Source organism: Heloderma suspectum, chromosome 7, assembly GCF_057233095.1.
Source record: "Heloderma suspectum isolate Gila_16-S chromosome 7, 16-S_ref, whole genome shotgun sequence".
Taxonomy (NCBI): Eukaryota; Metazoa; Chordata; class Lepidosauria; order Squamata; family Helodermatidae; genus Heloderma; species Heloderma suspectum.
The window spans coordinates 83,974,111-83,999,796 of NC_139464.1; the positions used below are offsets into that span (position 1 = coordinate 83,974,111).

General features: G+C 43.4%; 1 protein-coding gene across 1 annotated transcript in view; it reads right to left on the reverse strand.

Annotated features, from left to right (window-relative positions):
• The window catches only part of TFEC (transcription factor EC), a 49,776-nt gene that overhangs the window by 10,667 nt on the left and 13,423 nt on the right, over positions 1 to 25,686 (reverse strand). Inside the window, exons 3-5 of the mRNA XM_084811820.1 lie at positions 14,387 to 14,501; positions 11,392 to 11,448; positions 5,329 to 5,404 (exon numbers count right to left, since the gene is read on the reverse strand). Coding sequence (XP_084667946.1) covers positions 5,329 to 5,404; positions 11,392 to 11,448; positions 14,387 to 14,501 — 248 coding nt within the window. The remainder of the gene's footprint in view (positions 1 to 5,328; positions 5,405 to 11,391; positions 11,449 to 14,386; positions 14,502 to 25,686) is intronic.

Here is a 25,686-nt window from a genome sequence, read left to right on the forward strand (position 1 = left end):
GACTTGGTGGGATGACTCCCATGACTGGAATACAGCAATTGAAGGATATAACTGGTTCAAAAAAAACAGGAGGAACAGAAAGGGAGGTGGGGTTGCACTATATGTTAAAAATACATATCTCTACACAGAAATACAGGAGGATGAGTTTGGTAGCCCCATCGAGAGCATCTGGGTTAAAATAAATGGAGCAAAGAATACTTGAGTTCTTGGTTCTAAAGGAAGCAAAAACCGATTGTAGCCAAATGTGTACCCTGGATTTTAGGAAAGCCAATTTTTATAATCTCAGAACAATGATCAGTAAGGTCCCACGGCAAGCAATTCTAATGAGAAAAGGAGTCCAAGATGGGTGGGAGTTTTTAAAAAAGGAAATTCTAAAGGCACAATTACAAACAATTCCAACAAGAAAAAAAGGCAGAAGACAACAGAAGAAGCCAATGTGGCTTCACAAAAAGCTTAGAGATGACCTGAAAACAAACAAAGGACACATACAAGAAGTGGAAGGAAGGCCAAGCTACAAAGGAAGAGTACAGGCAGGTAGCACAGAATTGCAGGGATGGTGTCAGGAAGGCTAAAGATGAGAACAAGCTGAGGTTAGCAAGGGATGCTAAAAGCAACAAAGCGAGAAGCTTTCTTCAGATACATGCATAGGAAAACAGGAAAGAAATGGTGGTTCAACTATTAAATAAGGTTGGCAACATGATAACAGATGACAAAGAAAAGGCAGAAGTGCTCAATTCCTATTTTGGCTCAGTCTTCTCCCAAAAGAGGATCTATGAGCCCCCAGGCTTGAAGGGGCAGGATTGCAGCTTGAGATCAATAGGCATATGGTCAAGGGACACCTAATTCCTTTGAATGAGTTTAAATCTCCAGAGCCAGATGAACTGCATCCTAGAGTAATAAAGGAACTGGCAGAAGAACTCTCAGAACCACTGTCTATTATCTTTGAGAAATCATGGAGGATGGGTGAAGAGACAGATGATTGGAGGAGGGCTAATGTCCCTATCTTCAAAAAGGGCAAAAAGGAGGAACCTGGGAACTACAGACCAGTCAGTCTGACATCAATCTAGGGGTGGACGAAAGTCACTTACCTGTCCTCGAACCTTGTTCGCGGTGGGGGGGAGGCGCTTCGCTGCTCCCCCCGTGAAGTTCAGGCCGGGGGGAAGGCTTCCCGCCTCGCCCGGCCAAAATTCAGGCCGGGGGGGAGGCTTCCCGCCTCGCCCGGCCGCGAAATAAAAAGTTTTTTAAAAAAACGCCCCCGTGATAGGCTACGTGACGATTAACGTAGCCTATCACGGCTAGATCTCCAAAGTCAGCCATGATAGGCTACGTTAATCGTCACGTAGCCTATCACGGGTGACTTAAAAAAAAAAAGCGCATACGCAAATGGCGGCCCCCATAGGGAGCCGCCATTCGCGTTCCTTATTTGGTTGCTGTAGTCTACGTAAAGATTTACGTAGACTACGGCGAAAATAAGGGCAACGCAAATAGCGTTGCCCTTATTTTCGCCGTAGTCTACGTAAATCTTTACGTAGACTACAGCGACCAAATAAGGAACGGGAATGGCGGCTCCCTATGGGGGCCGCCATTATCCGTACGGGCTTTTTTTTTTTTTTTAAGTCACCCGTGATAGGCTACGTGACGATTAACGTAGCCTATCACGGCTGACTTTGCAGATCTAGCTGTGATAGGCTACGTTAATCGTCACGTAGCCTATCACGGGGGCGTGTTTTTTTTTTCTTTTATTGGAATGGCGGGGGTGGCAGCCGGTCGAAAGACCGGCTGCCGCTCCCGCCCCGGACGAACACCCGCCGAACCGCCGGCCGGACCCGCCGCTGGGAGGGACATTCGGCAAAGGTAAGTCCCATCCCGGGGGGGGTGCGGGGGGCGGAGAATTTCTCCCCGAAACTTGTTCGGGGGGCCGAACACGTTGGCGCTCGGCCCTCTGAAGTTTCGGGGAGAAATTCTCCGCCATCCCTACAATCCCTGGGAAAATCCTGGAGCAGATTATAAAACAATCCATCTGTAAGCACCTTGAAAACAATGCAGTGATTACTCAGAGTCAACATGGATCTGTCAAGAACAAATCCTGCCAGACTAATATGATCTCATTCTTTGATCAGGTAACCTCCCTTGTGGACTGTGGGAATGCTGTGGACATAATATACCTCGACTTCAGCGAAGCTTTCAACAAAGCGCCCCATGAATCCTGATGAGCAAACTAGCTCAAAGTGGGCTAGATGAAACAACTATCAGATGGATCCACAGTTGGCTACAGGATCAGAGTCAAAGAGTGCTTATCAGTGAGATCTTCTCAAACTGGGGAGAGGTAACAAGTGGGGTACCACAGGGCTAAGTCCTGGGCCCAGTACTCTTCAACATTTTTATTAATGACTTGGAGGAGGAGGTGCAGAGAATGCTGATCAAATTTGCAGATGACACAAAATTGAGTGGGATAACTAATACTTTGGAAGACAGAAACAAAATTCAAAGTGATCTTGATAGGCTGGAGTGCTGGGCAGAAAGCAACAGAATGAAATTTAATAGTGATAAATGCCAAGTTCTGCACCTAGGAAAAAGGAACCAAATGCACAGTTACAAGATGGGGAATACTTGGCTCAACAATACTACAAGTGAAGAGGATCTTGGAATTGTTGTAGATCACAAGCTGAACATGAGCCAACAATGTGATGTGGCTGCAAAAAAGGCAAATGCTATTTTGGGCTGCATTAATAGAAGCATAGCTTCCAAATCCCGGGAAGTACTAGTTCCACTCTACTCAGCACTGGTTAGGCCTCATCTTGAATAATGTGTCCAGTTCTGGGCACCACACTTTAAGAAAGATGCAGACAAGCTGGAGAGGGTTCAGAGGAGGGCAACAAAGATGATCAGGGGACTGGAAACAAAGCCCTATGAAGAGAGACTGAAAGAACTGGGCATGTTTACCTTGAGAAGAGAAGACTGAGGGGAGATATGATAGCGCTCTTCAAGTACTTAAAAGGTTGTCACAGAGAGGAAAGCCAGGATCTCTTCTCAATCATCCCAGAGTACAGGACACGGAATAAATAGGGATGGCGGAGAATTTCTCCCCGAAACTTCGGGGGGCCGAGCGCCAACGTGTTCGGCCCCCCGAACAAGTTTCGGGAAGAAATCCTCCGCACCCCCCCGCACCCCACACCCCCCCCCCAGGACGGGACTTACCTTCGCCGTATGTCCCTCCCGGCGGCGGGTCCGGCTGGCGGTTCGGCGGGTGTTCGTGTGGGGCGGGAGCGGCAGCCGGGCTTTCGACCGGCTGCCGCCGCCGCCATTCCAATAAACGAAAAGAAAAAACGCCCCCGTGATAGGCTATGTGACGATTAACGTAGCCTATCACGGCTAGATTTGCAAAGTCAGCCATGATAGGCTACGTAAATCGTCACGTAGCCTATTACGGGTGACTTTAAAAAAAATTTTTTTAAAGCGTGTATGCTAATGGCGGCCCCCATAGGGAGCCGCCATTCGCGTTCCTTATTTGGTCGCTGTAGTCTACGTAAAGATTTACATAGACTATGGCGAAAATAAGGGCAACGCTATTTGCGTTGCCCTTATTTTCGCCGTAGTCTACGTAAACATTTACGTAGACTACAGCGACCAAATAAGGAACGCGAATGGCGGCTCCCTATGGGGGCCGCCATTAGCATACGCGCTTTTTTTATTTTTTTTTTAAAGTCACCCGTGATAGGCTACGTGACGATTAATGTAGCCTATCACGGCTGACTTTGCAGATCTAGCCATGATAGGCTACGTTAATCGTCACGTAGCCTATCACGGGGGCGTTTTTTTTTAAAAAAAAAAACTTTCGAGTTCGCGGCCGGGCGAGGCGGGAAGCCTCCTCCCCGGCCTGAATTTCGGCCGGTACGAGGCAGGAAGCCTCCCCCCGGCCTGAATTTCGGCCGGGGCGAGGCGGGAAGCCTCCACCCCCGGCCTGAACTTCGCAGGGGGAGCAGCGAAGCGCCTCCCCCCCACCGCGAACAAGCTTCGACGAAAGGTAAGTGACTTTCGTCCACCCCTAGGAATAAAGGGCTCAAGTTACAGGAAGCCAGATTCCGGCTGAACATCAGGAAAAACTTCCTGACTGTAAGAGCAATACGACAATGGAACCAATTTCCTAGGGTGGTAGTGGGCTTTCCCGTACTGGAGGCATTCAAGATGAAGCTGGACAGCCATCTGTCAGGGATGCTTTGACTTAGATTCCTGCAATGAGCAGGGGGTTGGACCAATGGTCTTATAGGCCCCTTCCAACCCTACTATTCTATGATTCTATGATTCTAAAGCACCCGTAAACAACCGAGACTGAGGAATGGCAAGTGCACAATAAAGCCTCATATAGAAAAGCCCTCTGAGAACAGCCCCTAAAGAACCCTATGCTTGTAAGTTTTATCCACTTCCAAGGACACTTAAGCCTGGCTACAAGGGATGTCTGATTATTTCAGGTATCAGTACCATAATGGAGGGTGTATGGCCATGTTGATACTATCCTCAGACCATTTGTCACAAAAGCACCTCATTACATTATGTTACTTGTTCTTATAAACTCAGTGGCCAGGATACTAGGGTTACAGCACACATCTCTCTGGCCAAGGAGATACTGCCCCAAATGGCATTATCATGGCATGCTCTCCATCCTTCAGCTACAATGTTGAGAATATTGTTCAATATTGTTCCATGTGGCCCTGTAGATTTTGAGTAGATTACCAATAGAGTGGGTATCTGGATCCACCAAATATCAAACAAACACAAACCTCCCAGACAACAGGCTCTAGACGAGGCTCAGGTGGGGAACCTGAGACCCAGGGACCAAATCCCACCCTCCTGGGGTCCCAATCAGGCCCTCCAGGGTTCTCCAGATGGCCACGCCCCTTCTGTGGTGCCATCCCTTTCCCAACTACCAGTCCTTTGGTGGTTCCCCAGCTTTTGTGCAGTTTTCCCCCAACCTAAAAGGTTGAAATGCCTCTCCTAAGGTTTAGTTACTGTCAGTGAGAGCTTTAATCTACTATATGCTGGTATGTTCTGCATTTTTGTCCCCACCCCTTTTGCCTTTGGCCCCACCCCTTTTCCTTAGGCCCTGCCCACCACTGGAACGTGGCCCCCAAGAGCTTCTCTGAAATTTAATTCAGCCCTCAGGCTGAAAGAGGTTCCCCACCCCTGCTCTAGACATCTAACCAGGAGAAAAATGATATGAAACTAAAACTTCCAGGTTAACCCTGACATCTCGCAAATCTATTTTATCTTTTGCTCCTTTCTTTGTGTTTAAGCTCTAAAAATCCTGACAGAAATGACAGCTGAACTCACAGATCATTAGACTTTGGGATAAGCGTGCCAAGCTCCTTGATCCGGTAATTAATGTTGTACCGTCTTCTTCTTTCAACTATGAAAACAAGAGATTGTAATAATAGCGGGATGCAACTGAATGGATATAATTTATTAGTAGACAGTGAAATGGTTATGTTCTTACAAAACCCTGTACCTGTTTCAAAATGTCACAATGGCCCCACTTGGTAACATCTAAAAATACTGAATCCATGATAACAACAAAATGGCTAGTTGAACAGGAGACAGCAGGTCCAGTTCAAGCAGTTTTTCAGATTTTTTTTTCAGGTAGAAATGGAATGATCCTCCAGAAAATATTTTTAATGAAGGGACAGCTAACCCTTGGATGAAAATTCTGGCAACTAACAAAACCTTTAGCTATTTAAAAATATACATATCAAATGAGACAAAGATTTTACTCTTCCACTCCAGCAATATGATTGTGTGAGTTGACATAATAATTCTGATGATCACTTGATTTGACAGTATAAAACAAAATCATGGATTAGTTATCATGGAGTATGTATTTTTACTACACCAGGCAAATAATTCTGGTAGACAACAAGGAAGAGATGAAAAAGTGATTATTTGTTTCCTATCATTTTGATTGAAACATTTAACCTTCCAGATTATAAGCCTTGGCTTTTATTAGGGTTGGGCGAATCCACCCCCATCCAGGTTCTCAGGCATACACCCAGCCCCTGCCCCTGCTCACCGGTCCCCGGACTGCACTCGAGCCCCTCCCGTGCTTGGCGAGCAGCCCACATTCACCCCAGCAGCCTTGTCGAGCTCTGTGGTCATCATTTTTTGGAAAATAAAATGGCGAGCACAAAAATGCACTTATTTGCATATGCGCAAAAGTGCACATTTTTGCAAAATGCGCATATGCAAATATGCACATTTGTAAAAATGTGCATTTTTGCATATGCAGATATGCACATTTGCAAAAATGCACATTTTCATGCATATGCAAATATGCGTGTTTGGGGGGTTTAAATACTTTTTATTCTATTTTTTATCTTTATAAATGAAATAAACAGTACCAACAACCTAATCAGTAAGTACAATTTCCCAACAATACAGTATTCTTAGGAGGACACAGCAATAATGAAAGAGAAAAAGAAAAAAGAAAAGAAAAGAAAACAGAAAACAGAAAACAGAAAACAGAAGAAGGAGAAGGAAGAAGAAAGCATGAAAAAAATAACACAAGTTATTTAATAGGATTAAATTTAAACTCCATTACACAAAAAGTTCAAATCCCATTCTACTTAACAATTATACCTACAACACTGGCAATATTAAAATTCAATACAGCATAAATAATCAACCTTACATTTCAATATCATATCATCAGTCTTGTAGCAAGGAAGCAGCCCTACAATTCATTTCCAGTAACCATATATTGCCCTTCAGCTAACATATAATAGTAAAGCTTAACAACTTAACCAGCCAAAAATCTTACTAACCAATCTCATAATAATGATAATAATAGTAATAAAAAGGAAGGAGATTAAAAAAGATAAAACCTTACAACAAGCACTAATGTATTTTGTACTAGATATATAAATGAGTGTGCACATTTCTATACACACTCAAACAGTACATTTAAGTACAGTATATCATTCATATCCATTTTAAAAAGAAAAGATTTAAAGAAAAGAAAGAAAAGAAAAACAAAAAAAGGAGAGAAGAAATAAAAGGACGGATATATATATATGAGCAATTATCTCTGGCCAAGCCTGAATCTTACAGACTAAACATAGCCAGTTAACAAAACATGTAGATTCCAGTTCATGGGGCTGGAACAGAAATCTCATGCAATTTTCCATTTAGCCATGCCTAGGGATGTATGAAACGACTTACCTGGTTCGTTTCATACATCCGTGGGGGGGGAGGCACTCCGTCCCTCCCCCCGAAATCCTCGACGGCTGGCTCCACTCTGCGGCGACTCCACGGAGCCGCCGGCTGGGGCAGCCCGCAGCAACATCCAGCCACCGCTGGGCTGCGCAGGGATGCAAATGGCGGCTGCCGTAGCCACCGCCATTTGCATCCCTTTTTTTTTGCCGTGATAGGCTACGTAAATATTTACATAGCCTATCACGGAAAAAAAAAAAAAGGGAACGCAAATGGCGTCCCTGCGTTAGCCGTGATAGGCTAACATAAGTATTTACGTAGCCTATCACGGCTAAAATGGTGAAGTGAATGGCGGCCACAGACGTGGCCGCCATTCGCAGAGCAGCGCAAACGGCAGCAGGTGAGTGCTCCGTTTCGCGCGACTTTCGCGGGGTGGGGGGTGGGGGGCTTTGTTCCACCACGGGTTTCAGGGAGCTGAATGCTCTGGCATTCGGCCTCACTGAGATCCATGGCAGAATTCTCCATCATCCCTATACACGCCTCTGCCATTTCATGATTTAGAAACTTCTTCATCTGGCCTTCAGAAAAAATGCAAAATGTAGCAGGATATTTTAAGTGATATTGTAAGTTCATTTGTTTTGCCATATTTTTCGCCTTGCCAAATTGCCTTCTTTTCTCAGCAACATCTTTGGTGTAATCCGGAAATAGCATAACTTTATCTTGTTTCCAAAAAAATTTCCACCTTCTCTTGCCAAACGCGCAGGACATAATTTTTTGTGGAGATTCTTGCAAATTGGACTATAATCATATAACCAGTCCTTTTGGCATTTGACACACAGAATGCCTGCTCAATATCAAATGAATAATCAGATGGCACAGGGAGTATCTCATGCAGGAGCTTATCTACAAAAGTAGACAAATTTACATCAGTAGGTCAATCTTTAATTCCAATGATACGTACATTTGCCCTGCACGCAAAAGCCTCCAGTTGAGAAATTCTGACAGAAAAATTGTTGAAAAAAGCTTGTGACGTAGTCTCATTCCCTGCCACACGATCTTGCAGCTCGTTAACCTTCGCCTCCATTTTTTGCCAAGAAGTGTTGATTAAATCCACAGCCCCTTGCAGGGCGGTGATGGGATTTTGAATTGTATCCAGCCTCTTAGCCTGTTCAGCAAAGTGCAAGGACAAAGTTTTTATCAGAGCAAGTAACTCCTCTGTATTTTCGCTTCTCAGAGTCTTTGCCAAGGGAGGGATGGGGCAGGGGGTAGGCAGAGATCCTTTTTTTCGCCTTGATGAAGCCATCCTTCTCTTCAAACAGATCTTGCAGGTCCTCAAATATTGTTGATATTTCTTAATCCATTCCTCAAATATTGTTGGTGTTTCTTAATCCATAAACTACAATGGAGCACGTCAGCCCTAATTTCTCCTAATTAGATAGGAGGTTCAAAACAACTTTGAGCGATGATTAAGCTCTGGCAGACTAGCCCCAGAGTCCAGCCTCCCTGCTACTAAGCAGAGAGAGCTATTCTTCCAAAACTTCATCCAGATGCTGCTCCTGCCTCCCCTTTTCATTCCAAGGGAGAGATGAAAAGGTTTTTCAACCTTTTAAAAAGCTGTTTGAGATAGTGTCCCACAGAGGGTCCACAGAATGCTGCAAGGGTGACATTGGCTCCAACCAGAAGTCCTCCAAATATGCATGTTTTTGTGATCACTGTTTTATTTTTCAAAAAATGGCAACTGTGGAGTTCGACAAGGCCACCGGGGTGAGTGCGGGCCACTCGCCAAGTGAGGGCAGGAGGTGAGCGGGGGCAGGGGCTCAGCGAGCAGAGCTCAGGGGAGCAGGAAGGGGGGCACCGCCAGATTCCCAGACAGAATTGGGCTCCCACACCATCCCTAGCTTTTATTATAAATGTCTATTTAGTGTGAAATGTTACCAGATCTATTAAAAAGCAGCTGGAAATCAACTAAAACCAATTATCTCACAGTGTGAGTCAGGCATATGCTGTTGTTATTTTTAATTTAGGGATCAATATATTTCTACATTTTGATTTTTTGCTTGAATTGTGAAATATTCACATTTAATATCTGTTTGTTCTGGTTGCATGGAATCATTACAACTATTAGAGAGCCTTCAACTGAAAGTACACACTATTGTCACAAATATGCCTACTTAAGTAAGTTCGATCAAGTTTACTATAGTATAGTCTACATTATCTGAACCATGGAAACAATTCACTTGCCACACGTAGCTGTGCTCATACCATTTCATTTCAAGAGGCCCATGCCACATGGGGCATGTTTGAATTGGGCCTTAATCCCATTAAGATCAGTGGGAGTCACGCACAACCCAACTAATATCATAGCTTCAGTTCATGATTTATCCCAGTATGTTAGCTTGTGGGATGTACTTGGCCCACATGGGTCATGGCCTACTCACCCCAGAAGAAAGATCGGAGACATATATTTAAACAAAGGCCATAACTTGAGGCTCTGCTGGGAACAAGAATATAACCCCCAATCATCTGGATATCTAAGCTCAATGTGTTAAGTGTCAGAGAATGCTGGCCATATGCCCAGCCACTGCATTTGGGCAATTTCACCTGGCTCTAATTAATAATTATGAGAGGAAGTCAAATATTCCATATTCAGTATTTCATTCCTTCTCCTCATAACCCACTCCTTAAAGGAGGCTTGCTCAGTCCAGGGTCCCCCAAGCACCCAACTCTGGAGAACTGCAGGCATGACAGGCCAAAAGGAGACTACCTCCAAGCCAACCCAAGTCACTCAAGCCCATGAAAGCTGTACATTTATCCTACTAGGAGATGCCTCAAGGTGTCACCAATCCTCTTAGCCTGTCCTGTTCTGTTGTGACAAACTGAGCACAAACAAGGCTAAAGCAGAATGGTAGAAATCCAGTATCCATCCAAGAAAGCCAGGCCTTACCCTTATTCCTATCTATCACAGAAACATACCCAGTTTGTAGGAAATAAAAAACTACGTCATAGGTAAAAAAAAAAAAAAAAACCTGACAGCAGCCCTCTAGGGCTGGGGTCTCCTACATGGCACCTGTGAGCACCAATGTGCCCATGACACCTGCCAGGTTCCCTGACCCTCCTGTTTTTTTATTAGATTTTTTTTTAATTACAATGTTTTAAACCAGTTTGCCTTCTGGGGAATGGATGTTTTGTGACCAATCATTTTTGTGAAAGGGGCCTTTTTGTGAATGAGGACGATGCCCCCCAATGGCAGCCATCTTGTGAGAATGCCCACAACACTCTTTCAACATTCCAAATGTGCCCACTGACCCAAAAAGGTTGCTCTAGGGACTCAAGCGGTCTTTCCCAGCCCTGCTGCCTGTGATCTTTTCAATTGGAAAGGTTAGGAATTGAATCTTGACCAACTTAATTCCCACTGATGGGACTTGACTTGACCAACTTAAGTCCCATTGATGTCAATAGGTCTATGCTAAGCATGAGTAAGGGTAATTCCAGAAGAGGCATGTATCATGCAATTGCCCTGCCTCATTCATAGACGTTTATGGTGGGGGAGAGATGTTGTTGTCTTCCACTTGTAACTCTCCCATGTTTTCCTGCCACTTCTTTCCATCTTTGTTCTTACCACATCAAATCCATTCAGGAGAGAAAGACAGAAGAGCTGCAATGTCTTTTGATTGGTCATGCTAGCAGCCCTCAATCTTGAAGCACCCTTTTCTTGGCTCCAACTTATTATATATCATGTATGGAAATATTCTGGGTGCATTGTGGGGAAAGTTGATCCGCCATTTTGCATGTGGATCCTTGTGGTGTGCCTTCTCCACAAATAAAGGACCATCCACCATTCTTCAACAGTAACAGATAGCTGAATTTATTTATTTATTTATTCATTTCATTTCTATACCGCCCAATAGCCGAAGCTCTCTGGGCGGTTCACAAAAATTAACACCATAATATAAATTCATAAAAATTAAAACCATAATATAACAATAAAACCACAATAAAACCTAGCAGCAGTGCAGGAGTTTAAAATACAGATTTAAAACAGCAAAGCTAAAAGTTTAGAAAGCTAAAATGCTAAAATGCCTGGGAAAATAAAAAGGTCTTCACCTGGCGCCGAAAGGAATACAATGTAGGTGCCAAGTATTTTTTGAAATACCTTCTGAACAGTGTTAAGAAAGTGTTAAACATACTCACTGAGGTTATGGTTATCCTTTTTTTGCCTCTCCTTTGCCATTGCTCGTGTATCTGTTTCTGACAGAAAGCAAGAATTATTTAAGCAGACTTTGGGTCAAAACTCCAGCAATTGCTCAGGTTACAATGGGCCCTTTTCATAACACAACTTTTCAAACAAGTCTTTAAGCAATTTTACACACTCTCAGATTTGCTAAAGATTATTTTTTCCACTTCCCGCTTTCCCTCTTTGCAGTGTATGGCATATGTGGACCATTTTTGTTTTTGTTTTAATTGTCATGCATTTTTAATTTTTAGAAACTGAAAAAAAAAGAATGCAGCAACTAGCAATTTTCTAATTTGCTGTACATAATATTGGGGTGGGAAAAACTTTACAACAATCTAAAGTGAATTTGAGTTCCCTTTCCCATCATACAAGACATAATCAGATTTCTAAAATACTCATATTGGGAGGGATAGGGGAAAAAAACCTCTCTTTGTTCCCTTTGCATTGCACTGATAGACTGTACATGGTTGTTAGCATTCTTTGGATTAACTGAATGTAACTTTTAAAGTTGTTAATCCATTAATATGGCTTTTCCATGAATAGATGTATTGTGAACTTTAAGACAGTAATTTGTGGCAACCTGGAACAAATTTAATGGATGATAATGTATTTCTATCATTGGTCAGAAGCCAAAATGTGTGCAAATCTGCTATGTTTCCTACAGTAATTAGGTTTATTAGGAGCATGATGTCCATAAAGATTGCATGTTATAAGTTGCCCAACTAGACAATACTATCACATCACCCACCACATCACTCATTATAGAGAACATTCTGTGCTGGGTAAGTAGGGCAAGAAGTTTTGAGCAAGACCTTCCAAAGTCAGTGAGGACATTTTAAATTCAGGGCAGCCCTGAAAAACAAAATGAGATTTAAGTATTTACTTATTTCCCCCTGCCTTACTCTTTGAATGCAAGATGTATTTCAAAGGGCTCACAGCATGGTCTGAAAAGCGCCTCTGAAGTTAAGGGTTAAAGTAGACAAGTGTTGGTCTCAATCAGATCTTATATGCTCAGTTTTTGGTTCCTGCTAAATAGCAGCCACACAGGAGGGTATGATCCAAATCAGGATTTCATCATTTGCCCTTCCTGCAGTCCCAATAGCCCTGCCCTGCCTTCAATTTAATAAACAAAAACCAAGCAAGCAAGGGCTAAGCACCTGATGACTGCAGTGGGGCATAAGAGCAGAGTCAGTCTTAGACAGTCCACTTAAAATAGGAGTGATGTGAGCAACGGCTCTTATCACTCCAGCTTAAATGCAGTCCTCCCCCTGAGAATTGGCTATGATTGGCAATTCCTTTTTTTGCTGGGAAATCCTTTGGCCATTCCTTATAATATTATTCTTACTATTCTCTCATAATATACTAGAGCCCAGGATCATCACAGGAAGCTGATCAGACAGGTAACAGGAAGTACTTCTTCACACAGCAGATAGTTAAACTATGGCATTCACTGCCAGAAGATGCAGTGATGGCCACCAACTGGGATGGCTTTACAAGGGGATTAGAAAAATGCATGGAGGAGAAGGCTATCAGTGGCTAGTAGTCCTGATGGTAATGTGCTATTTCTAATATCAGAGGCAGTATGCCTATGTACACCAGTCACTGGGGAACATAGGCAGGAATGTGCTGTTGCACTCATGTCCTGCTTGTGGTTTTCCCATGGGCAGCTGGTTGGCTACTGTGTGAACAGAATGCTGGACTAGATGGACCTTGGTCTGATCCAGCAAGGCTCGTCTTATGTTCTTATTCTAACAGCTTGCTGCCTTCTTCAGTCTAAAGAAGAAATGCATGGCAAGGGGTCGGAAGAGTAGCCCTTGTAAAATAGAGATGTGTGAAATAGGGACCAAGGGGAAGCAATGCACAACAGTGGCAAAAGGAGTTAAAGCACCCCATTGGTAAGCCATGAATAAAGTCAGATCCTAGAGCATGACAGGATACACTGTCCAGCCACATCCATGTTTTAGAACAGGGGTGGGGAATGTCTGGCCTTCCAGCTTTTGCTGGACTCCAACTGCCATCATCCCACACCATTCTCTTTGCTGGCTAGGGCTTACGGGAACTGTAGTCCAACAACATCTGGAGGGCCACACATTCCCCATGCTTACCATAAGATAATAGGGCCAACACCATTTAGAACTTTATAGGTCAAAATCTCAAAGCAAAGCAAATAAGTCAAAACATGCATGTCCCATAATGTGTAGGATATATTTGAGGTGAATAGTTTATGTATTCTGCAAACAATACAGTTATTAGACCAAGGGTGGAGAAAGATAGACATTCTAAAGCATGATAGAAATGTTTTCAATGAGTGCTAAGCCAAAAGCTGGTGACTCTGTGTGTGTGTTTTTGCGCGCATGCACGTACATGTGCATGTGTTTTTCTGGCAATTGGGGGTGGGAGGATGAAGCTCAAAGAGACAACATTCATCGCTGTCACCAGACTTTCTCCCAGGTGCTGCTGGGTGGTGGACACCATTTTTCCCAGAATTCGCCCTCTGGGCAAAGAAGGGGGGGAAACCGTTCTGCATGACTCTAGCAGAGGGGAATTCTACGGAAAATGGTGTCCACCATCAAGCAAATTGCCTTTTTTGGCAGCTGCCCACCGGAGCATGACTGCCACTGATACACCACAAAATGAAGTAAAGAAAAAATAAAAGATGTAAGACTTCTTGAGACCCAAGAGATGTGCTGCCTCCCAAATCCACTCCAATTTGGGATACAGTTATGGGGGGGGAAAAACTTTTGGCCCACTGTAAGTTTAAACACACATGTACTGTTGTTTTCACAAGAAAGGAATGCGTGTTCAAACCACTTTCACCACACTTTGTGTCTGCCTGCCTGTCTGTCTTCACCCTCTGCACATCACAAATGCTTCAGTTGCAGTGTTCCCACAAAGCAGGTACTATTATTCTCAGAATTATAATGCTATGCCAACATCTCAGAGTTATATTACCTGTGATTTCCCTTTTAACAGGCAAATTAGATGGGCAGGAAGTATTGGTAAGTCCCATATTAGCAGCTGGCATTCCTTGGTCACTGTTGTATATATCCAGAATGCTACTTGAAAGCTTTGGGAAGACAGAGAGAGGGAAGGAGAGAGAGACAGAAAAAGTTAAGGGTGAGTGAATCAGAATAAATTCATGATTTATAAGGTGAAAAGCATATGTAGACACTTAAGAACAAAATTCATTTTCAGATGCGCATTCATGTCTTAATCACAGTGGGAGCTGCAAATATGCATCTAAAGACAGGCTTTGCCCTTAACTTGTATAAAATAAAATAAAATGTTAAGGGTCAAAGACTGTCATTGTTCCATATGCAGAAACTTGAGTGAGGCTGATGTGAGTTTTATATGCAGAATGGTGCCTGGTTATGGCCCCCAATGTCTGATTTTGAATTAATGCCATAGCATATTTTCCAATAACAGGATTACTGCAACTACACTTCAAATATGAGTTAAGTTGAAAGGGAAAATAACCTTCCTGATCTTATCTGAGACCCGAGTGAATTCTGAACTATCTCCCTGAACTCAAAATGCATTTCTCAAATTATTTATGCTTCATATGGCATATAAAGGAAGAGATGACGCAATGCAAAACATCTTGAAATGGGACTGGGCTAGGGATGTATGGACTGTGTAAACTCTGTTCCGCCTGTGTTTTGTGGATTGTCAGACACCTTTTGTTCTGTCGTCCACTCAGAGCCGATTTTCCGCATGATTTTTCCATCATGCGGAAAAATACGTAAATAATTACCTAAGTATTTACGTAAGTATTTACATAATTTACCTTAGTACATAACATTTAGTGTATTCTCTCCCATTCCATTCAATGTTTCCTCAGCAGAAACTTACATATTTTCCTACAAATTTATAAGCATAAATTTCAGGAGAGTGAAAAAAATCACCCAAAAGCCCACGGACTCCGTGCAGCCTGAGGGGGTTGCTCCACAGCAGATTCTGCAGGTCGGATTCTTAGAAATCCAAGCTCATTTTAGTCCATCTGGAATTTCTCTAGCATCCCTAGCATTGGAGAGCATGCCATTGGCAATTGCTTTACAAGAGCACTGGGATAGATTAGTAAGTAGTTCTACATCTGTTTTATATGCCTAAGTGTTACAACATGAAGTATAATTGTTCATTCATTTCTAATGTGTAATGTGAAATCCCTAGGGATGTACGAATCACTTACCCACCGTTCTGGGGGGGGGGTGTACACAGGGCGGGAAGGCGATCCGTCTGTCCCCCCAGAATCCTAGCCGGCTGGCTCCGCTACGTGGCAATTCCGCAAAGCCGCCAGCCAGCTCCAGAGCACCAGTGATACGGCCGCCATTGCCGTATCACTGGCTGGGCTGACTGTCTCCGGATGCAAATGGCATCCAGTACGCCATTTGCAGCCGGAAAGCTGTTAGATTAAGCTAAATGCAACCGTAAATGGCTGCATTTAGCTTAAACTAAGGGCTTTATGGCTGCAAATGGAGTCTGTTATGCCATTTACGTCTGTGGGTTTTTACGCAATAGGCTAGCCATTTGTGTAGCAGACGCCATTTGCGGCCATAAAGCCTTTAGTTTAAGCTAAATGCAGCTATTTACGACTGTATTTAGCTTAATCTAACAGCTTTCTGACCGCAAATGGCATACTGGATGCCATTTGCATCCGCAGACAGTCAGCCCAGCCAGTGATACGGCAATGGCAGCCATATCGCTGGCGCTCCAGAGTAGGGATGTACAAAAGTCACTTACCTTTTCGCAGCTTGGCTTCGCGGTGGGGGGGAGGTGCTTCGTTTTTCCCCCCGAAGTTCAGGCGAAGGGGGGGAGGCTTCCCGCCTCGCTCGGCCGAAATTCAGGCCGAGGGGGAGGCTTCCCACCTCGCCCGGCCAAAATTCAAGCGCCCTGTCTCCCCAGCCGCGAAATAAAAAGTAAAAAAAAAAAAAGACCCCTTGATAGGCTACGTGACGATTTACGTAGCCCATCATGGCTAGATTTCCAAAGTCAGCCGTGATAGGCTACGTTAATCATCACGTCCTACCACGGATGACTTTGGGGGAAAAAAAAAAAGCGCGTACGCAAATGGCGGCGGCCCATGGGTGCCGCCATTTGCGTTCCTTATTTTGGCACATCTAGTCTACGTAAAGATTTACGTAGACTACGGCGAAAATAAGGGCAACGCAAATAGCGTGCCCTTATTTTCGCCGTAGTCTACGTAAATCTTTACGTAGACTAGACATGCCAAAATAAGGAACGCAAATGGCGGCGCCCATGGGCTGCCACCATTTGCGTATGCGCTTTTTTTTTTTTTTCCAAAGTCACCCGTGATAGGCTACGTGACGATTAACGTAGCCTATCATGGCTGACTTTGGAAATCTAGCCGTGATAGGCTACGTAAATCGTTACGTAGCCTATCACGGGTGTTTTTTACTTTTTTACTTTTTTTTTGCAATGGCGGTGGTGGCAGCTGGTCGGGAGACCAGCTGCCGCCCCCACCCGCGACAAACCGCCGCCGAACAGCTGCCAAACCACCGCCGGGACCCGCCGCCCAGAGGGACATTCGCTGAAGGTAAGTCCCGTCCCGGGGGGGCGGGGGGCCGGCGGAGAATTTCCCAACCAACTTTGGGGGGCCGAATGTGTCGGCACTCGGCCTCCCGAAGATTCGGGGAGAAATTCTCCGCCATCCCTACTCCGGAGCCAGCCGGCAGGGAGGATCCAGCCAGAGAGGATTCCTTGTGGAGGCAGAGGTAAGAGATCCGTTCCTCCACAGACTCCAGAGGCTGGATTCTTTTGAATCCGGCCTCACTGGGGTCCATGGAGGATTTCTCTGCCATCCCTAGAAATCCCTCAAAACAGTGAGTTACATTTGCAGGTATTCTTCTGAGTTTCTAAATAATTTTCACATTTGCAATGTTCTTGCCTGATATAAACTGGCATGAAATGAAAACTTGGCTCATATAGAAGTCCAGAAATAGCAACAGTTTTAATGTCTGTAATTTCTCTTCCCGCACATGTGTATTCCATAATTCAACATTATTTTGTATGACAATGAGACAGAATGTACTTCTATCTAGGGTGTTAAATTTATGAGGGGTATCATACATTTGGCTGGGAAATGCCCTGAATACCCCATCAATCATCACCTATCTTGACATTGTTGTACTTAAGTTTTGTTATGGTTCTGGGGTACGAAGAAGGACATATGGGAAGCACCTATGGAAGCATGCTCCTCAATTATTTCTAGATCAATATGCAGTATGTCAGGGGTCCCCAACCTTTTTGGGTCAGTGGACATATTTGAAATTTTGAGAGAATGTTATGGGTGTTCTCAGAAAATGTCTGCCATAGGAGTTGCTTGCCCATTCATAACATGGCTGCCGTGGTGGGCATGACCAGTCACAAAACACTCATTTCCCAGAAGGCAAACTGGTGAGACTAAAAGAAAAATCATTTGCCCAAGAACCTAAGTACAAGGCAGAGGTGGAATCTGAACCTCAAAGCACAAAACCACTCATTTGAACCCACTTGAGGCAGTCAGTAATATGTCACTTGCATTGGTTACTGGTGCATTTCCAAATCAAAGTTAAAGTGCTGGTTTTGACCTCTAAGGGTGCAGTCCTATGCATGTTTATACATAAAAAAAGTCCTACAACTCCCAGCATCAGCCAGCCATGCTGGCTGGGGGATGCTGGGAGTTGTAGGGCTTTTTTCTATCTGAAAATGCATAGGATTGTGCCCTAAAGCCTTAAATGATTTGGGACCAAATTACTTGAAGGACCACCTTCATCCATATCAGCTTGCCCGCACTTCAATATCAGCAACAGATGCCCACCTTTCTCACTTGTCAACCTTTGATGGAAATTAGTTGGGCAATTACATAACAGAGGGCCTCTTCCAAAGTGGCCCATATCTCTGGAATACGTTGCCATCAGAGATTCACCAGGCCCCATCACTGCAGGATTTTGGAAGGCCCTGAAGAACTACTTCTTTACTCCAGCCTTCCCCTGACTATATTTTACTGGATTGCTCTGCTCTATACCTGCAATTAGGTTGTAGGTTTTTAGTAATGTTTTAGTGCTGGTACCTGTTGTTTTATGAACATTTGTAGCCTTATTTGCTGGGCGTTGTATGATTTTTTCTGTCAGAGCATGCATAGGATTGTGCCCTAAAGCCTTAAATGATTTGGGACCAAATTTCTTGAAGGACCACCTTCATCCATATCAGCCTTCATATAATATTAGTTTATTATATGAATTGTAATGTTGTAAGCCAGTAAAGCTGGCGCTGGAGGGCAGCCCTTCGCTTTGCTGCAAGCCATCCTCCCAATTAAAAATAAAAATATTAAGAAATAAAATAAAAATCAGGAGGGGCAGGGAATCAGGCAGACACCAAGAGAGGTTTACAGTATGGACACTCTGTTTACAGTATAGACACATGGGGTGCCACAGACCATTGGCCCTCAAAATAAGGAAGAAAGGACATTACAAAACAGAACAAAAGTAAAAGAGACAATGAAATGGCCAAACAACTAGAACTGGACGCATCCCATATTATCAATAAGCTGGTAATTGGCTTGGCTATAGGTCCAACAGTAACTGAAGGGGTGAAGACCATTAATTGTGTTAATTAGAAAACAGTCAGAGTCTTCCAACATTATAGTCCATTAGACATGTCAATATCGAAACCAGATTGGTTATGTCCTTTGCAGCCAAAGATGGAGAAGCTCTATACAGTCAGTAAAAACAAGACCTGGAGCTGACTGTGGCTCAGATCATGAGCTTCTTATTGCAAAATTTCAGCTTAAATTGAAGAACATAGGGAAAACCACTAAACCATTCAGGTATGACCTAAATCATATCCCTTATGAATATACAGTGGAGGTGACGAATAGATTTAAGGGATTAGACCTGATAGACAGAGTGCCTGAGGAACTATGGACGGAGGTCATAGAATCATAGAATAGTAGGGTTAGAAGGGGCCTACAAGGCCATCGAGTCCAACCCCCTGCTCAGTGCAGGAATCCAAGTCAGAGCATCCCTGACAAATGGCTGTCCAGCCTCGTCTTGAAGGCCTCCAGTGTGGGAGAGCCCACCACCTCCCCAGGTAATTGGTTCCATTGTCGTATTGCTCTTACAGTCAGGAAGTTTTTCCTGATGTTCAGCCGGAATCTGGCTTCCTGTAACTTGAGCCCATTATTCCGTGTCCTGCACTCTGGGATGATCAAGAAGAGATCCTGGCCTTCTTCTCTGTGACAACCTTTCAAGTACTTGAAGAGTGCTATCATATCTCCCCTCAGTCTTCTCTTCTCAAGGCTAAACATGCCCAGTTCTTTCAGTCTCTCTTCATAGGGCTTTGTTTCCAGTCCCCTGATCATCTTTGTTGCCCTCCTCTGAACCCTCTCCAGTTTGTCTGCATCCTTCTTCAAGTGTGGTGCCCAGAACTGGACACAGTACTCCAGATGAAGCCTAACCAGTGCTGAGTAGATGGGAGCTAGTACTTCCCGGGATTTGGAAGCGATGCTTCTATGAATGCAGCCCAAAACAGCATTTGCCTTTTTTGCAGCCACATCACATTGTTGGTTCATATTCAGCTTGTGATCGACAACAATTCCAAGATCCTTCTCGCTTGTAGTGTGGTTGAGCCACGTATCCCCCATCTTGTAACTGTGCATTTGGTTTCTTTTTCCTAGGTGTAGAACTTGGCATTTATCCCTATTAAATGGTCCGTAACATTGTTCAGGAGGCAGCAACTCAATCCATCCCAAAGAAAAAGAAATGCAAGAAAGCAAAGTGGCTGTCTGATGAGGCTTTACAAGTAGTTGAGGAAAGAAGGGAAGCGAAAAGCAAGGGAGAAAGAGGAAGATATATCCAACTGAATGCAGAGTTCCAGAGAATAGCAAGGAGAGACAAGAAGGCCTTCTTAAATGAACGATGCAAAGAAATCGAGGAACACAATAGAATGGGAAAGACTAGAGATCTTTTCAAGAAAATCGGAGATATCAAGGGAACGTTTTGGGCAAAGACGGGCATGATAAAGGACAAAGAAGGCCTAACAGAAGCAGATGAGATTAAGAAGAGGTGGCAAGAATACACAGAAGAACTATACAGGAAAGATCTTAATGTCCCTGATAGCCATGAGAGTGCAGTCACTGAACTTGAGCCGGACACCCTAGAGAGTGAAGTCAAGTGGGCCTTAGGAAGCATTAGTAACAACAAAGCTAGTGGAGATGACAGTATTCCAGCTGAGCTCTTTAAAATCCTAAAAGATGATGCTGTTAAAGTGCTGCATTCAATATGCCAACAAATCTGGAACACTCAACAGTGGCCACAAGACTGGAAAAGGTCAGTTTACATTCCAATTCCAAGGAAGGGCAATGCCAAAGAGTGTTCAAATTACCGTACAATTGCGCTCATTTCACATGCCAGCAAGGTTATGCTCAAAATCCTACAAGCTAGGCTTCAGCAGTATGTGAACCAAGAACTACCGGAAGTACAAGCTGGGTTCCGAAGAGGCAGAGGAACTAGAGATCAAATAACCAACATTCGCTGGATCATGGAGAAAGCAAGAGAATTCCAGAAAAACGTCTATTTCTGCTTCATTGACTACGCTAAAGCCTTTGATTGTGTGGATCACAACAAACTCTGGCAAATTCTTAAAGTGATGGGAGTACCAGACCACCTTACCTGTCTCCTGAGAAACTTGTACGAGGGTCAAGAACCAACAGTAAGAACCAGACATGGAACAACTGATTGGTTCAAAACTGGGAAAGGAGTACGACAAGGCTGCATATTGTCGCCCTGCTTATTTAACTTATATGCAGAGTACATCATGAGAAACGCCGGGTTGGATGAATCACAGGTCGGAATTAAGATTGCTGGGAGAATTACCAACAACCTCAGATACGCAGACGATACCACCCTAGTGGCAGAAAGCGAAGAGGATCTCAAGAGCCTCTTGTTGAGGGTGAAAGTGGAGAGTGCAAAAGCTGGTTTGAAACTCAACATTAACAAAACAAAGATCATGGCATCTGGCCCCATCACTTCCTGGCATATAGAAGGGGAAGAGATAGAAGCAGTGACAGATTTTATTTTCTTGGGCTCCAAGATCACTGCAGACGGTGACTGTAGCCATGAAATTAAAAGACGCTTGCTCCTTGGGAGGAAAGCTATGGCAAACCTAGACAGCTTAGTAAGAAGCAGAGACATCACCTTGCCGACAAAGGTTGGTATAATCAAAGCTATGGTTTTCCGAGTAGCAACATATGGCTGTGAAAGCTGGACTATAAGGAAGGCTGAGCGCCGAAGAATTGGTGCTTTCAAACTGTGGTGCTGGAGAAGACTCTTAAGAGTCCCCTGGACTGCAAGGAGGTCAAATCAGTCCATCCTAAAGGAAATGAACCCTGACTGCTCATTGGAAGGACAGATACTGAAGCTGAAGCTCAAATATTTTGGCCACCTAATGCGAAGAGAAAAGTCACTGGAAAAGACCCTGATGCTGGGAAAGATTGAAGGCAAAAGGAGAATGGGATGGCAGAGGATGAGATGGCTTGATAACATCACTGATGCAATGAATATGGACTTGAGCACACTCCGGGAGAGAGCGCAGGACAGGAAGGCCTGGCAGGCTATGGTCCATGGGGTCACGAAGAGTCGGACACGACTGAACGACTGAACAGCAACAACAACATGTTTTGATGTCTAAGGGCACAGTCCTATGCATGTTTAGATAGAAAAAGTCCTACAACTCCCACCATGCCCCAACCCACCATGCTGGCTGGGGCATGCTGGGAGTTGTAGGACTTTTTTTCTGTCTAAATATGCATAGGATTGTGCCCCAGACATCTTCTTAAGACCCATCTCTTCACACAGGCTTTCCCATGAGGTGTGACGTAGCTAGGTATAGCCCATAGTACACAGCAGAGTGTATAGTTCTATTGCTAATCAGGAATTCTCTATTATTTCATTGTTTTATTGTTGTGTCCTATTGTTCTATTTTAGTGGCAATTACATTATACATTCTCTGCTTTGATAACTTTGTGGAAAGCAGTATACATATCTGTACGATCAATACATAAATATTGCATCCTATCTCAAGGATGTATTTCAGCCACAAACTTTCTTCACCTTGAGATAGTGAGCAGGGAAACAAGGAAATAGTGCTCACATATATGGCCCAATGTTCAGAAGAAGAAGAAAAACAGAGGCAGATGAGGAAAACTGCAAGAATGGCTTCCCTTGGGACAGAAAAAAACATGTACATCTATTAAAATGATCTAAAAAATCCAAACATTTTAGCAGTAGAATTGCTCTTATGCACCATACATTATTTCCATTCAATACCTTTTTAGTATTTTTAGTATTTCCCCTTTACATTTCAAAACTTTGTATGTCTGTATGTGGTTGCTTCCCCAACTTTTCAGAAGATACATAGCACTTGGTCTGTGTTGCTGTAGTGGCGCCAGGGCTCACAGGGTCAAAGTGCCAGGACATTTTGATTAGTAGGGACAATGAAGTCATCTGTCACTCCCCTCAGAATTCCCTGTTTCCTCTGAGCTTAGGGCCAAACTACACATTCTTCAAATCATGCATAGCAGATTGGCTTACTTACTTGAGTTTATTTTTAAGAAAATAAAAAGTCTGCTTTGATTCCAAATACATTTTTACTGTGTTTTTAACAACCACCCCACCTACAGGGGTGGGATGTGTGGAATTTTGGGATGGAAATGGAAGTGGGAAAGCTTAAATCCCCCCTCCCAAATCACCAAGGTTCTGATCTGAATTAGGGCTGTGCACGCTTACACTCAAATATGTGAGTCAAGAACGTATAAGCTCTGCTGTGTGTGATTAGCAAAACATTTAGTTTGGCCCGAATTTGCAATCCTCACAGTAGAAGGGGGGGGGGATAGTTTTTCCCAGCAAAAGTATATTTTGGGGTGGTCAGATCTTGAATGGGGAATTAGAACCCATTAGCTTTACACATGTCCTGCTCTTGGTAGAGATGGAAACTAGTTTGTTGATATGGATCCATGCAACTGTCTGTGTTTTTGGACTCTCTTTGGGGGCATGATTATGGAGAGTGTCATGGTGAGTGCCTCAGCATTTCTACATGAGGCTTTTATTGCACTCATGATTGGTCACTCATGGAAGTTTGCAAGTCTTTTACACAACGTGGTCAACTTCCAGGGTGTGTCCTGTGTTCTGACCTTTATCCCACTTTTTAAAAGATCGGAGATAACCTGATAAAGAACCTTAATCCGATATATCAGTTGTGTGTTATGCTATAACCACAGCACCATCTAGTGGCTGTAAAATGATATAGAACTTGCCAAGAAAGAAAGTCACTGATTCAAAGCACATGTCTGCCCATGTAAAGGAGCCGATCTTAATCCTGCAAAGAATCCATAACCAAATGCCCCAGTAAGGTTTTTAGCCTTGTGTGGTGAAGCCCCCTGCATTTTATTTATTTATTTATTACATTTATAGCCCACCATTTTTCCTCTTTAAGAAACCCAAGGCGGCGTACATAATCCTCCTCCTCTCCATTTTATCCTCATAACAACAACCCTGTGAGGTGGGTTGGGCTGAGAGTCTGTGACTGGCCCAAAGTCACCCAGTGAGCTTCCATGGCCAAGTGGGGACTAGAACCCAGATCTCTGGGCTCCCAGTCTAACACTCTAGCCACTACGCCACAGTGGCTCTCAATTTTAAAAGTTACTATACCACTGCTGGTCTGGAAATGTCATGCCTGTGGTAGTGCAATGGGGATAGAGATTAGACATCATACACCGTGCAAACCTGCATGTATATCCCACACACAGTTCAGAATTTTGACCACATCTCTTTGGAGTAGTCTGTGAGTTAATATTTATCTGCTTCATGCTATTGTTACTCTGTCCTATCTTTCATCAGTTAGTTCCTCCATCTTAACATAAAAATAGAATAGTAGACAACTGGCAATTTTGTTCAACTATTCTTAATAAATAGAATATTAGCTACTCAATATTAGCTGCTCATTAGCTACTCAAATGTTGTAGCAACTACTGCCATTTAAACTAAAACCAGCAAGAGCTCATTGGGAACCTTGCAGGTCTTGATGCAAGTCAGTTTCAGAACATTCCTATATCTTTGTATCTGCTTATGGAGATACGTTTTAAAGAATGTCCAAAATTTAGCTGAATATTACTCGAGAACAAGCTATGTTTAATATGTACGATTTGAAAGCTAAGCACATTTCTGGCATAACCACGTTAATTTTATTCCTGAGTAATAAGACAAAATATATTCTTGTGATCGTAATTTTCTTTTTACAATGAATTCTGCCTCTATTCCAATCTTTCCTTAACTGAACTATGACAATTGAATGGACACGTACATTGGAGACTGCTCCGGCTTGATATTTGGGTGAAATGAGAGTAGATCCAGAGTCCTGAAAACTACAGAAGATTGACAATCTTTTTAATAATTCAGGGCGCAATCCTATACATGTTTAGATAGGAAAAAAATAATAAAAATACCCAAGTTGTAGGATTGTTTTTGTCTAAAAACGTATAGGATTGTGCCTTTAGATTGCTCGCTTAATGCTTCTGAGATTAATAAGAATCTCATACAAATCTTTATACAAGTGCATCTTTCTGTGTTTTTAGTGGGGGGGTGAGGAGAAGGAAATGATATCAACTATTTTTTGTTGATATCAAGCATTTTTGGATATAAGTAAAGAAGATCCCAAAACATACATTTAAGTAGATAAAGAAGACTCTGTAGCCCAGTTTATTCATTCCCCATCCATGTGTATAGTGAATGCATACAAGGAGGAGGAGTTCTGCACCTGCCAGCTGCAGCCCTGATGTCTACACATTCACATGTCTGAAAGAGAATCCTATGCACACACCACTGTAGGTGCTTTATGAGATGAGGAACTCTATGCAGTCAGGATTCCTGATCACACAGAGAGTCTAGGCGTGTTCACCTGTATACATGTAGCCTCTATTTCCATATGTTATGCTCACTAGGGGTCCCTAGTGGGCACAGTGACATCAAGGGCGGGGGCAGTGAGTACAGTACTCCTTAGGGACAGACAGATGTGATAATTTCATTCTCCCACAAAGATTGTTAGATTTTCAGGATTAAGTCCCTTTCTGTCCTGTTTCCACATAAAGTGTGCAACCTTTTCTTTCTCTTTTTAAGTCAGCACAGAAATCCATACTTTCTGTCTGTGCATTTTCCTAAAGATGTGCATTTTGTGTGTGCATTTTGCAAGTACTTTTCACT